The sequence below is a fragment of the Citrus sinensis genome, chromosome 2 (assembly GCF_022201045.2).
Source record: "Citrus sinensis cultivar Valencia sweet orange chromosome 2, DVS_A1.0, whole genome shotgun sequence".
Taxonomy (NCBI): domain Eukaryota; kingdom Viridiplantae; phylum Streptophyta; class Magnoliopsida; order Sapindales; family Rutaceae; genus Citrus; species Citrus sinensis.
The window spans coordinates 28145290-28160050 of NC_068557.1; the positions used below are offsets into that span (position 1 = coordinate 28145290).

The 14761-nt window shown below is 36.1% G+C and overlaps 1 protein-coding gene across 2 annotated transcripts; it reads right to left on the reverse strand.

The window, feature by feature from the left end:
- Positions 1-29: 29 nt before the first annotated feature.
- Positions 30-13871, reverse strand: LOC102625777 (ABC transporter C family member 12). 2 transcript variants are annotated; one of them, XM_006468216.4, is made up of 28 exons: positions 13706-13871; positions 12778-13119; positions 12136-12314; positions 11773-11812; positions 11318-11474; positions 10908-11022; positions 10722-10802; positions 10556-10580; positions 9693-9749; positions 9298-9363; positions 9064-9138; positions 8783-8890; positions 8516-8650; positions 8052-8158; positions 7866-7959; positions 7243-7410; positions 6383-6523; positions 5739-5933; positions 5508-5606; positions 5269-5421; positions 4533-4930; positions 3664-3844; positions 2911-3234; positions 1848-2604; positions 1525-1646; positions 1157-1402; positions 567-990; positions 30-332 (listed from the first exon to the last, which is right to left on the reverse strand). In XM_006468216.4, the coding sequence occupies exons 2-28, from the start codon at positions 13108-13110 to the stop codon at positions 235-237; spliced, it is 4878 nt and encodes a 1625-aa protein (XP_006468279.2). In that variant the 5' UTR covers positions 13111-13119; positions 13706-13871; the 3' UTR covers positions 30-234. The 2 variants fall into 2 exon arrangements, with proteins under 2 accessions (XP_006468279.2, XP_015382572.2); XM_015527086.3 differs by lacking the exons at positions 10556-10580; positions 10722-10802; positions 10908-11022; ... (3 more) ...; positions 12778-13119; positions 13706-13871 and adding an exon at positions 10042-10503.
- Between the last annotated feature and the right edge of the window lie 890 nt (positions 13872-14761).

Sequence of the window (14761 nt, forward strand, 5' to 3'; positions counted from 1 at the left end):
ACAATATCTTAGTTTAGATAAAATTATATAAATAAATTGGGCATTTTATTAACATTTCAAGCTGTCTCTAATACAATGTGGGTCAAAGTCCCACTAATACCAGACTCTAGAGCAAGGATTTTGTGAACAATTGCTAAAAGAGAAAGGAAAAAGGTAACAATCTCTAATACCACTGTCTACCTTCAACGAAAGCACTAAAAAGGAGGACATAGAAATATCAACATTTTCCAAGAACTAACTTTCAACATGCTCCCAATCTAAGGAGCTTTCTTCAAAATCGCACCCCGATTGTTGAAGACTGCGCTGGCCCAATCTGCCCATCGCAGCAAGACCTGGAACAAGAAAATTAATTTTGCAAGTTCTTTAGAGAATCTAAAGGTCATCTTACAGTTAAATAAGTTTACTAGTTAGCTTCTTTTTCTAGCAACAAATGTATACTGAAATCATGACAACAGTCGTAGAATTATGCACATGTTTATGCTGATGTATGTGATGTATAGAATGGAACTTTGCAGATGAACTTGAATGATCAAGCTGTGTCATATAAGGGTGCTAAAATTATTTACCTTCAATTACTCTATAGAGAGCGGACCACCATCTATCCCTGGGAACTTGGTACTGATCTAGTGTGTCATCTATGTCTTTATTGTGTTTCCCCTCCAAAACTCCCTGCAGTGTTATGACTGCATCTTTTGTTTTTCCGATAATATTATCATTGTTATCAATATCCAGCCTTTGAAGTTCATTTTGCGAAGAAGTCAGACTAGCAGCTAAAGCAAACTGAGCAGCTGCAGCCCAGTGGGAAGAGGCCAGCCATCTCCTCTGGTTATCCTGTCTCTTTGTTTCTTCCCTGCCTGACTTGTTCTCTTTGCCTTCAAAAACTAGGCTACGTAAGTACTGAGCATTTGCAGGCCCTGTACTCTGAACCATCCTGGAGAATGCACTGTCCTCTCTCAATAGTAGTGCTTCTGGAGTATCATGTTCTAAAACCTGAAGAAAAGTTTGAACCTTCTTAAATGACAAATTAGCAAAAATTGGATTAAATTTAGACAGACAAGAAATGGTTCTTTTTCTTTCCGGATTTCATTGAGTTAAGAGGCTCAATGTTCTCCCATAACACAATATTTGTCGCAAATATTAACGTCTCCGAGCATACCTGCCCAGCATCAAGCACAAGAATTCGATCACAGTCAATTATGGTATTTAATCTGTGTGCAATAATTAGCATTGAGCAGGATTTGAATTCTTCACGTATGGTTCTCTGGATAAGAGCATCTGTCCTGACATCAACAGCTGCAGTTGCTTCATCCAGAACAAGAATCTTTGATCTTCGCAGCAGTGCTCGAGCAAGACTTAACAGTTGTCTCTGTCCAACACTGAAATTCTCGCCTCCCTCTGAGACCTTTACACAAGTAAAGTTACATCTTATTCAGCGCATGTTATTTTTCCCTTCTCTTGCAGCATAAAGTTATCCAGAATGAAATACAACAAATTCTACTTCCCAAGAATGGCTTATCTTTATACCTCAGCGGCCAGACCAAAGGAATTCTTCCTGATGACATCCTTCAGATGTGCCCTCTCTAAAGCCTCCCAAAGATCAGCATCAGTGTGCTCATTAAACGGATCAAGATTGAACCTCACAGTTCCTTGTAAAATAAAGTGAACATCATAATTGTCAAGTTTTTGAAGGAAGGGTGTAAAGTAATATGATGTAGGCACAAAGGTATAGATTACTTTACAGATATCTTTCAAATTCACGACTGATGCAATATCAATTCAACCACCAGATAAAATCAGGTTGATGCAGGAATGTTTAAATGAAATAGAAACTTAAAAAAGGTGAATACCAGAGAAAAGAACTGGTGATTGTGGTATGATACTAAGAACTTTTCGCAAATCAGTTAACCCAAACTTAGAGACATCACAACCATCAATGGATATTTTCCCCCTTTCCAGTTCTACAATTCGAAATAAAGCATTAAGCATGCTAGATTTTCCGGCACCAGTTCTTCCAACTATTCCCACTTTCTCACTTGGTGAAACTGTGAATGATAACCCATGCAAGACTGGAGGAAGTTCAGGCCTATAGCGTAGGACGACGTCCTCAAACTTTATTGATCCTGATGAAGGCCAAGCAGGTGGGGGGCGATTACTCTCTACCATGCCCGGAGCTTCAGAAGGAAGATCTATATATGTTCCAACACGCTCAACGGCATTTAAACTATTCTCAGCCCTGCTTGCTTGTCTCAATACGCCACTCAACAGATTGGTGATGTTCAAAGTATAACTGAGAAGTAAACCCATCGTAGATGCAAATGCGACCTGATTTTCTGCTCTTCCATTCTGCATGACTGCAAAAGTTGCTATCAACCAAATCATGATGCCTCCTAGTGTTTCCAACCGGATGGTGAGCCAACGATTTGAACTAGTATTTGCAAGGGTAAATCTGATGTTATTATCCATCGACTTTCCATTGATTTTGGCCATCCTATCATATGCTTTGAATGCACGAATGGTTGACAAACCATTTAGTGCTTCTCCAAATTGAGCATAAACAGGGGATCTGGTAATGGAGTCTAAGCGTTTCACTTCGCGAGCTGTACTCTGTAAATTGAAAAAGGAGATGTTTATTAAATGTTGTAAACAAGAAAAACTTTGTAGTATGGTGGATTGGACAGCTAACTAAAACTTTCTGACAATTCATGTTTTTAAAAATATATAATTAAAGGAAATTAATGCATGAGGAGTGCCAAAATGTTAGGAAGTAAACAACTGGAGCAAGTCAGCTCTTTTGATAGTTGTGCATATTTGGAACAGGAGACAGATATTAGATAGTAAAGACAGTTCCTGATATTTAAAAAGCAAAATAAATAAATAAAATAAAATTAAGTGATGAAATATTGAATTTACCTGGTAATATAGATAAGCGGCATAAAACAAGATAAGAAGTGGCATTATGGCCCATAGTGATATAGTGCTCACAATGCCTATCAGAACAAAAGTTGAAAGGAGCTGCCACAGTTGGTTCATAAACATATTGACAAAACTAGCAACATTGCGATCTATATCACCTAGATCCCTTGAGAACCTATTGATTACGCGTCCAATTGGATTAGTGTGGAAGAATAGCATTGGAGCTCTTAAAATCGAATTTAGCATGGAATCATGCAATCTTTTGGCTGCACGAAGACTTGAAATGATCAACCAATAAGAGTTCAGCAGTGTCACAGTCACCTGAATTCAGCAAATAAGGATTATGTTGTCAAAATGATATTACAGTAACGTAAATTTTCCCTTCAATACAGTTTTGGTTCTTGCCAGGGAAGAAAATTACAAAAGAAGTAAATTTCCTTTTCATTCTCTATTAATTTGATGGGAGACGAGAAAGATGTATTAGCATACTTCATCCACTATAACGAAAATGCCAGTATACAAGGTTACAAAGAACAAGCCCTTTCTGTCTTTAGATTGGGCTATAACTGCGTTTGCTGTTTCCAGAAAAGGAAAAAAATATTATGTCAAATCAAACAGAAGAAAAATATCATTCTTGGAATAACCGGTTAGGAAGGTTGGAAAGTAGACAATAGTATTAGTTAAAGCAAAAGGATGAGTTTCCAGGTAAAAATAAAATTGATGCAAACCATCTAATAACAGCCAACCCACCTGACCAAAAGCCAAAATTGTGTAGATGGCAATGTAGAATCCAGGATTATAATTCTTTGAAGTGCTTTGATCTGTCCAGAAACTTAACCAAGTGCTACTTGAAATTCGAAGAACTTCAGTTGACAAATAGCATGCAAAAAGTATCATAATTACCCATAGACCTCCTAATGCATTTTTGTACCTGCAAATAGAAATAGTATAAATGGATCAAAAGATAAGTCATAAGATACTAGTTAGTGCAGAAGTGATTTCCAGATAAATAGCACCTGGTGCTTGGTTTTTGAATTTAGGGGATTCAAGGGACCACCATAGGATTTTTTGCAAAGATATTTTTGGGTAATTCACAATTCATTAAAATAAGTACTGAAGAGCATCAAGAAATAAACTAAAAACAGATTCCTGATATTGCAATGGGGTGTATGTTGTGAGAATTCTGAGAGCTCCATGCTGCACTGCACGGAGGAACTAAAGGGTCTACTCTGTGGAAAATACATGTTATTAAGTGCCCACTAGAAAAACTTACAGAACTGTGGACCCATCTGTAATAATCTGAATAACTGTCAAAGTAGAGTTGGGTTGTTTCAGAAAGGTCAGTGCTTCCTGGCATGAGATGACATCTATTCAAGTTTAAGCTTCATTAAAGGTCCACATTCAGCCGAAGGTGTCTTACTGATGAATTTCAGTTTCATGCTATAGCCATGGGCCGCTAATAATGTCATACATAAATTTTACAAGGAGAGCTGGAAAGGATTAATGCTCTTGTAAGCTAAATTTACTATGACTTAGAAAAAGCTATTTAAATTTGAAGCAATTGCAGATTTGAAAACATTTCACAATGCATGAGTCTGAAAATAACACCCTTAAAATACCTTGTCAAAACACTCCCACTGACAATTCCTGTTTCCCTTTCTTCTTGCTTGACAAGCACGGATCTCCCTCTTTTCCCTTTCTTGGTGTAGCTTTCATTTTTCGGAAATTCATTCACCTGGACCACCTGATTAGCAACTGGTTTGGAGACTTCCTGGTTAGAGTTTATGCTGTCATCCTTTTCTTCCCGTTCTTCCATTTCTTCCATTTTCCCCGCATTTTCCATGAGTTTCTGGAATAGCCTGCCATGTTTCGAGAGCTCCTCAAAGGTTCCCTCCTCTTTAATCATACCTTCAGAAACCAGAATAATTCTGTCCACATGAGGAAGAAAATGCAGTTGGTTTGTAACAAGGATCCTTGTTTTCCCACGCAACTCTTCCTTGATACAGCTGTTGAAGACCTGGAAATAACTTCAGATTAGATCAATGTGGTGTGCACTTCAATGAACTTGTCAATAAATATTCAGAGGTCATGCTTTTGATAATAATAGCACAGAGAACTATTCAAGCACCAATCCTGCATAATTTTGAGAGGATATACAAATAATTGGCGGTCTCCTTTTAACAAACAAGGAAAAATTACTTTATAATCAAGGAATTTTTCCCACACAAACCCCACAGGAAAAAATTAGGTTCAAAACACAACACACTGCTCGCTCTAATCAGTTTATTACCTCAGAATAAAACATAACACACTGCTCTTAAAGAAGAGCCTCAGGCAAGTAGGCAATAAAAATACCTGGCGTCCAACATGAGCATCTAGAGCACTTAAAGGGTCATCAAATATGTAGACGTCTGAATTGGAATAGACAGCCCTAGCCATAGAAACTCTCTGCTTTTGCCCACCACTGATATTCACCCCTCTTTCCCCAATCTCTGTGAGATCACGATCCTGGAGAAATAAGTATAAGATAGTTACAGCACTTTCTGGAATAAGCATAAGTCATTGCAAGGATAAATGTTTGTATATTTACTTACAGGAAGTAAGTCGAGATCATGCTGTAATGCAGAGACATCAATAGTCTTCCAATATTTTGCAGGGTCAAATTCAGAACCAAACAATATATTTTTACGTAACTGAGAAAATGTAAATTGAAGGTCAGAAGATTGCATAGTGAAAACAGATGATGGATTCACTAGGAAGCTGGAGAGATGGAAAGTATAAGACAATTATCAAATATCAGTTAAAAAAAGCAAGCTGCAACTCACTGTAGCATTAAAAATCCATGAAATTTGGGGAACATAGGCAACAGTCCCTCTGATAACAACGCTTGCATCTTTCAAAGGAGGCAACTCGCCAAGCATTGCTGATACAAGTGATGTCTTTCCTTCTCCAGTTCCACCAACAATTGCAACTAAGCTGCCAACTGGTATGTCCAAATTGATATTTGATAACGTAGGGCTCTGTACCAGAAAAACATGAGTTTCAAAACCTCTTAAAGCTATATATTTGTGTAACAATATGACTAATAAATCATTAATGCCTTCAAAATAGCCAATCAAAAAGTACTTCCATATTTTCAACAAAGGAAAATGCAGGGTGCCTCATATATCACTTCCTTAGTAGTATCATAATTTCCTTAGTAGTATCATAATGAAGTTGATCCGAAGTACCAACCAAATGCATTTATTTTTTATTTGTGCCTTAAAATGAACTCTCATGTTTTTTAATCTCATTGTTGAAATAATACAAACTTCGTATATGCTTTAATTTAATGAAATCTGGTATCATCTAAACAGATCCCAGAATTTGACATTAATACTAAGAATGAGCATTACCAGAGCTACAGCCTTCTGCAACCTTTGAACTGCCTTATCACTGGTAAAAAAGGGAAAAATGATCAAGTATTTACCTTTGAATCCCAAGAAAAGTTTCCATTTTTGATCGAGACAGCTGGGAGCTCTGGTTCAAGTGGTGAATTAGGCATCAAAATTCTCTCTTCAGCCAAAAGTAGTTCCTCAAGACGTTGTAACGATACATTTGCATTTACAACCTGATAAACGATTATAGCATTAGATGGTACTTAAAAAATGAAAAAGTTAGCAGGCACTCAGTGGATCTCTTTAAGTTATTCGTTGGGATAGTTTCTTATATTTTCATCAATTATGCTGATACATTGTGTATCTTTGAAGATTATATTGGTTGGAGTATATAAATCTCAGGTGTCTAGATTGTGCCAAATGACTGCTCCTTGTGGCAACTAATCTACAGTAGTTGGCTGGTAATTAATGACATCAACATTTCAGACTTTGTTAGTGAACATTGTTGTCCTATCCTTCCAAGAAAAGATCAACTGGATGTTTCTGGGTCATCGTAGACATGTTTATGTATTAGAAATACAACCAATGGTTGGCTATTCAGGATCCCACCTTGAAGTCTAGATTGAACATGATAACAGAAGAGCTTACCCGTTTCTTATCCAAAGAAAAAACACAATACAGATGCATTCTTGGAGCAAGCTCTAATTGGGCAGGGTGGTATATAATACAACTAGATGTTAAAAATAAATCAATATATAATACAACTAGATGTTAAAAATAAATCAATATATAATACAACTAGATGTTAAAAATAAATCAATCTGTTTTAGAGCCTTAAATAGTAAGTTGAATGGTATTGTTACATTATGTATGCTCTAGATGGAGAAATAATGTGGTGTTTTCAGCACATGTCGGTAATGCATAAATCTAAGAGAGGAAAGATTGATTGCACCTGACTTAATAAATTAGGAAGCATATTTAAAGGAAATCGTAGCACTGCAAAGAGAGAGAGTGAAGTAAATGCCCTTGCTGGCGTCAAATCCCCTCCCAGCAAAGTGAATGTTCCAAATGAAACGACCGTCACAACAACTGGGATGCTGTTCAGTATAAAACTGTTGAACTGCAAAAGGAAGCATCTAATTAGAAGAATATTAAGCTAAGAATGGGATAGTAAACAGTCAATGTAAATGCAAATTTTAAATTATCCAAATGATTCCAAAATAAGAGAAAGGTGTTATTTATGTATCATATTCAAAGCTTATGCCATATACTTCCATAAGTTGATAGGTCAAGAATTTCACGGTATAAGTTGATAGGTCAAGAATTTCACGGTCATACATTATACCTACTTGATGAAGTTTAGATCAATAAGCAAGCATAAAATGTATGTGAAAGATGATAAAATAGCAAGAAATATAATTGCAATGACAAATACAATTTTACTGTTGGCTGTTGTGTCAGGTGAGTCGGCGGTTGGGTCAGACTTGTATTCTCATATAATGGTCAATACAGCAATTGTGGAGTGAAAATTATATAGCCACTAGAGAGGAGAAAGAAATGTGTTGTGTGTCATACAGCAGATAAGAATTGTGCTTTGCGAAACCATGACAGCTCATCATCCCGTATACTTTGGACTCTAGATTGGAAGCTCTTCTCCCATGCATAACATCTGAAACATTTTCCAGCGAAGTGTTAGAACAGTCTCTGTCAACATCATATTGTTAGAAATCTAAGGAAAATGCTTATGTAATTTGACCATACTTCACAGTGTCCATGGCAGCCAAAATTTCATTTGTGAGACTGACTCTTCTGTCAGTCCATTGCAGTCCTTCCTTTGTTAATTTCCTCATTTTGCTAATAATAAATGTCTGTTTTCAGAAAAACAATGAGAGGACCATGCAGAGTAATCAATAAAAAGTACTGATCTGTATATGAATTTTTCTAATTAAAAAATTACGTTAAAGAGGAACATAAAAAGCATGTTCAACAATGTAGCAGTACCAAAATGTTGTTGGTAGTGAAGCCTGTGCATTAACTGAGCGAGAAGATTAATTTCTCAAAAAGACCTTATGTGGGTAGCTACTAGGAGATGTGGCTAACTCATATAGTTCAGTAAGGTATGGCTTACAATACGAGTGGATGAATGGAAAACAATAATAATGCATTCTATCTTGATCATAAAACTGAAACAAATTTGGCAATACAGCTGCAAGAAACTTTCTTACCTGTAGCGGAACCATAAGCACTAGCATTAGTGACCCTAAAAGCGAAGCAACACCCAATTGCTGGTATAGAAGAACCATAGACAGTGTGATGCGGAATGGAGCTGACCATAAACCATGAAGTTGTTGGCTTATTTGCTGAGAGATGTAATGGGTGTATTAATAATAATTCAAACTTCCCCACAAAAATCTCCCTAAGAAAGTTAAAATATAAGAATTTCAGAGTTGTAGATTATGGTGGCTTTACTTTCAGTTAAACAAACAGCATACCTGAAGTGCATTCGCATCTGTCGTGATCATATTCGTTACTTTCCCAGATGGGAAATCCTTGCGAGCCTCATGGGTTAGTCTTAAAGTTTTACGAAATATAGCAGCCACCTAAAAGTAGAAAAGGTAAATCATGAAGCAACAATTTAGAAATGACCAACCCATTCTGGAACCTTAAGGTAGGAATCTAAGTTCAGTAGCTGAATGGAATCACGAGAACAGATTCACCATAACTCCATGCACACAAACCCACGCCCATTGTTAACAAAGAGAAATGATTTTACCAAAGTTGACCTCAGCCGGAAACCAACACGCCAAACATTCTGAAAATACTGGGCTTCGGTTAGCACGCCAAATGACTAAAACAAGTTAAATCAAACCATCAGTTATCAGAATCAGCAAGCTGCACCCAGGTGCAGCAAATCTTATATTTATTGGGAAGGAGAAAAGAAAAGCTACCAAACCAGAATAAGAAAGAGGACGTGCAACATCACTTAGTAAGAAAGAAGGAATCGTACCACCCCAACAAAAATTAAGAATGCATAGATGTAACCAATCCAGGCAGGATCGCCTCGTTGCATTGACTGCAAAACAAAACAAGAGATTGCAATTTTTTTGGTCCAGACACCATGCATACATTTCATAAGGAGGTCCATCTTATTCTTTGCTTAGAAAGAAAAGAAAAGACTACAGAGACAGAAAATCAATTTAAATAGTGCCTTTTTGTTAATTAACATGTACAAAAATTATAAGAGTAAATTAGAAAAGATTTTCTTTCATCACAAGTATCATAAAGAATTAAACAACTCATGTATTTATATTTTAGATAAGGTAGTGAAAAAAGAAACCCCCACTGGACAACCAACAAAAAGGAGAATCATTTACAAATAAGTCTTGGTGAGAAGAAACAAACCTGTAAGAGATGATTCAACAAAACAGGGCCCACAAACTGAGAAAGATCATTTCCAATCTACAACAAGTTCAAAGAAGAATTTAGATTTGTAGGAGAAATGAGAGGATGAAGTAGAGATTATTTTTGACTTGACGCAATTTAGATAATCCATTCCACAGAAATTTTCACTCCATTAGAGGGAAGCTTTGCAGATTTTTAAGACAAATTACAGAAACCAGATATCCATGCAGTGATGGTGCTTCATATTCACAAGCATTCACATGGTTTCCTATTAAAGAACATAGTTCTTTATTTTCATAAAATATCATATGAAAAAATGAAAACACCTAAAAGAAAAAGGGATAAAAACCTCAACTGACCACGAGTTTCTCAATGTTGAGGATAACTTATCAACATTAAGAACTGAAGCCATTTTTCAAATGCAAGTGTGAGCAATCTTTGACAATATCCCATAGTCCTTTATACCCTGAGCTGCACACTTCATAGTATCCATATATAACGAGAAACTCTAAGCTTTGAGAAATATAGTGTAATCTGTAAGTCAATCTCATTGTTACTTGTGCTTCACTTAAGGATGCTGCAATTTAGGTTGCAAAATATAAAATCAGGTGACACAATTCAAAAGTTCACTTGTTCAATTAGTTGACAAATTGTGAGGAACGGATTAAGGATGCACAAAAAGCATGGTGTCATAATAACTTCAAGTTTACGAAACTCAAAATAAAAAAAAATGGCGAGGAGAATTAATAATCAACAAAGGAAACTGTCGCATGAATGCCTGGAATGTTAACTTGTTCTCTTATGGAATTAAACAGGTTCGGAGAAACTTTTCATCCATAAAGGAAAGGGAATGAGTTCAGTACCTTGAAAAGGCCTCCCAACCAAAATCTACAGAAAATGTTAAGAGGAAAAGTTAAATGAGATAAACTAATAAGAACATCTTTACTTTAGAAAGAACATTCCTTCTTGAACTGTCTAATTCAAATGGAAATGAGGGAAAAAAGCAAGAACAATAGGTCTACTCAATACCTTCCACCAAAGCTATTATTCAATGCTCTTAAAAGCCATGGCTTGGATCTCTGAGATTCTTCAATCCAACATCTGTGGAACCTGCAAAAGTCAAAGCAGCCTTTTCAGTTCCCCCTGGTAGGAATACCTGCCACAATTTTTGAAAATCTTGGACAAGAAATTGCCAGGGAAGCAATGAATGCACACTTTTCAATTAGAATCTCTGTCTGGTCCCACGTGTCTAACTTCCAAACATCCTTTTCAGTAATAGGTTTTTTATAACCTAGCTGCAGGAGCGGAGTCATCCAACCGAAATATGTCCCTAACAGAAAGCAAGACAGGAAATCATCAATAGAGAGATATAATTGTCAAATGTACAGTAGCCTTTGTCTTACATGATTACGAAAGAAAATCAAATGTAGCAACAATTGCACTATCCAGTGTCCACCTTAGTCGATTTCACAGAGACTAAAACCTTGAAAGATTAGAACTTGTTATGGAGCATATAGGATTACTATTCCTGTGAAGCTAATTTTCTTCCTTTTAGAAAACATCTCAGAAGCTGTGCAGTCTGAAGGTCTAGGCAACAATAACACTCAATTAAGGAAAATACTTACTCGAAAGTATGCCGGCATTCCTCTCAGGACAGACGTGCTCTCCTCCTGGAAGTGCTTCATATTCAGCATTGTCAACAAACTCGGGTTGCATTATGGTGTAACCCGGATAAGGATCCAAATTAGGAATGTAAACCAAAATAAGAATCCCAAATAAAGCCTACAACAAAGAACAGTGCACAAACCAAAATGACTAAGCTTTCCAATGAAACAAACATAGAACCAAGGTTAATTGATTCTGATCCGCTAAACCAAAAAAGGCTCAGGTCCCCGTGGTCTTTTCAGGTTAAGTTAGTGACTTTCAACAGCCTGAAGCTGAGTCCGATTAGGAATATAGATACCTTCTACAGGGGCTCCAATTCAGTACCAAGACCGCTTAGAATCATCACAGGCCAAAGAAGTACAAGTAAATACAAGAATGAAAAGACAGGAGAAAGAAATAAAAAAGAGTAACAGACCTGGCAAAAAACCATGCTGATATACAAATAGAGCGTGATTCTGCAATGAGTAAATTAATCCATAAATATGCGGAGGCCTCCAAACACAAAGGCTATCTAATGGAACCAATCCAAAATCATTGAATTCCAGAAACAAAGAACTGATGAAACTCAAATTGCAATCTAATAGTAATTATACAACAGAAATATCATTTATCCTTCCTCCAATGTTACAGCTTGCCTTTTATTTGTTGATTAAAGTGCTTCAATGTATTATTTTATCAATTTCATTGATGTTGGGGTTTCAGCAAGAAAACAAAACAAGTGGAAGGAAAAGCAAAATACACTTTAGTGAATAACTTTGTTAACAGCAGGAAAACTAACCTACTGTAGTAATCCCTCATTGGAATAATGAGATTTAGAATCACAGCATCCCCCACCAAAACATAAATAACTCCAAACCGCACATACCACCTAAACTCACGGATGTAAAATTTTGTTTCCAGACAAATCATTATAAGCATTGAGCACCAAGCAAGAGCTTCAATGATCAAAGAAACCATCTGCAAGAGAAGATGCAGTCATTTTGCGTGTCGTACAATTAGAAAGACAATGGTATCAGCTAACACAAAGAAACGGGGAAATTAAGTCTTATATATGTTAAAGAGAGTGCTTAGGCATTTGCATATTCTGCTATGCTTTGGAATACCCAAGTCTGCAATGCAATGAATATTCAAACACATTTTCATTTAAGATCAAAACCAAATTATACATATCATATCTAGCAAAATAAAACAAGAGTAATGGATTCAGCTTTCTAGCTGATTATGTACCCAAAATGACAACCACAGAAAATGTGCTCGTAATATTTAATATCTAACTAATTTCGCAAGTATCTTGAAGCTAAAAATATCAACCTTCAGAACATTTTATCTTGGGTAAAACATTCTAAATATTAAAGGCAAATGTCACATTCAAGAAAGCAAAGAAGAGAGAGAGAAAAAATAAAACAGTGAAAACAGCCACCTCAAAGGGAGCAAAGCTGGTCTCTCCATCCAAGTTGAATATAGAGATACCCATCACCAATCTCAATAGAGGCTCAGCCGTACAATAACACGCCAACAATCCCAGCATGTAATTGTAGCAATTCGAACTCAAACGATACCTTCGTGCTTTTGAATTTTTGTTCATAAGCCATATCCGGAAAATGCATAGCCCCAAAAGAACCGAATGAGAAATGGAAATCACTAGGGAGTCAACTGCACAGGTTGTGTATGCACCGAAAGTACTATCCACTGTTTTTGCCCAAGTCCCATTCGCCACTGGCCGACAATACCAATCCAATGGCCCAGAAGCCATTTTTATCGCCTTCAAAAGATTCACAAATTGATTAAGGCACTTTGTACATGCATAACATCTTTCAGCATACGAGAAACGATGAAAGCATGACGAAGTTCTGTCTGTTTACTCAGTAAATTAGTAGAAAAAACTGCCTTTGATTTTCCACTCAATGAACTAACGGCAAAAAGAACAAATCAAATTCACCTTTCAAGCAACAAAAACACTGGCAACCAGTCGCAACTAATTAAACTCACATGGTAAGAACTCTTCATGAACACAAAACAACACAAACCCATTCAAATTTAAACCTTTGTCGATGGAACTTTAATAACGAAAAGTGATCATGTACAGGAAAACCAAAGGAAATTCGACCACCTTGCATTTAGTTGCCGAGAAAACAGAGTGAAAGAGAGAAAATGTCAGATGCATATCTAAAATAATTAACCGAGCCTCTGCCATTTTAAATCCTAGCCTTATCATAATCCAAACAATGTAAAATCCGGAACCCAAAACCATTTTTCATTTCCTAGATTTTCTCAGCAGTCAGACAAAATAAAACCAAGTAGAAACATATCAATAACAACATATATGAACAGAGAAAACAACTATACACCTCAAAATTCAAGCGCTGTTCTCTTGATATTGCTTCAGTTTTGAGTAGAAACAGAACTGAAACACACAAAGGCAAGAGAATTCACAACTAACGTGGGCTGCATGAGTTCGTTATTAATAGTTTCAAAGACATACGACAGGAAGCAGAGACAATTGTCACTTGTCAGACACTGTTACAACTTACTATAATAATAAACATAACACAAGCCAACGCAAAAAAATACGAGTAGCTTTGCATTGCATGCGTCACGGCTTACGTGGGTTTACTCTAAAGATAAAGAAGGGGACAAGAAACCTAATAATTCAATAATGTGAATAAAATGAAGGCCACAATTGATAACTCCATTTTTTGGCTACCTACTGGTAGAAGATTTGGAGGGATTAGGTGATGAATCATGGCAAATTTTTTTAATAAAAAATATAAAAAATGGTTTTGTTGATTCTTCTTTGACCTTTTGAGTAATGGTGAACATTTTGTATTTTAGCCAAGTCATTGCGACTAGTTTGATGAGTTCTTTTCTCACACAATTATTGGATTTGGCTTGTGAATTGTGATAACATCTAACCTTTATTATTATTTTTTTCTTTCCCCAAAGAATTGCCGAGACTCCAAACCTGAACCCGACGCATTTATGAAAGGGTGACATAGATTCTTCACAATTAATGATAAGATAATGTCGTTTTCGATCAACCTAAAGATACTAATTGGCGTCGTATTCGTACCAAATCACCCACCTATGGATAAAATAACCTAAATCCAAATTTGTTAGGTTCTCAGATTGAAGTGGAAATCTTCATATTTAATTTATAATCTCTAAGCAGATTATTCAATTCGAGGTTAATGATTTTGGACCAAAGATTTTTGTTAGTTTGCTTTATAATTGAAATATAGGAAGAATATACCAATCTTATATATCTACTGCAATTACCAATATTTTTTGTTCCATTTAAATTTCCCAGGTTGAATTGCCAAAACAGATAAACATACCAAATTATTTAATCAGGATTTCAAGTATTATTATAATAGAATACCTCGTTCTTTTTATTACGATAATAT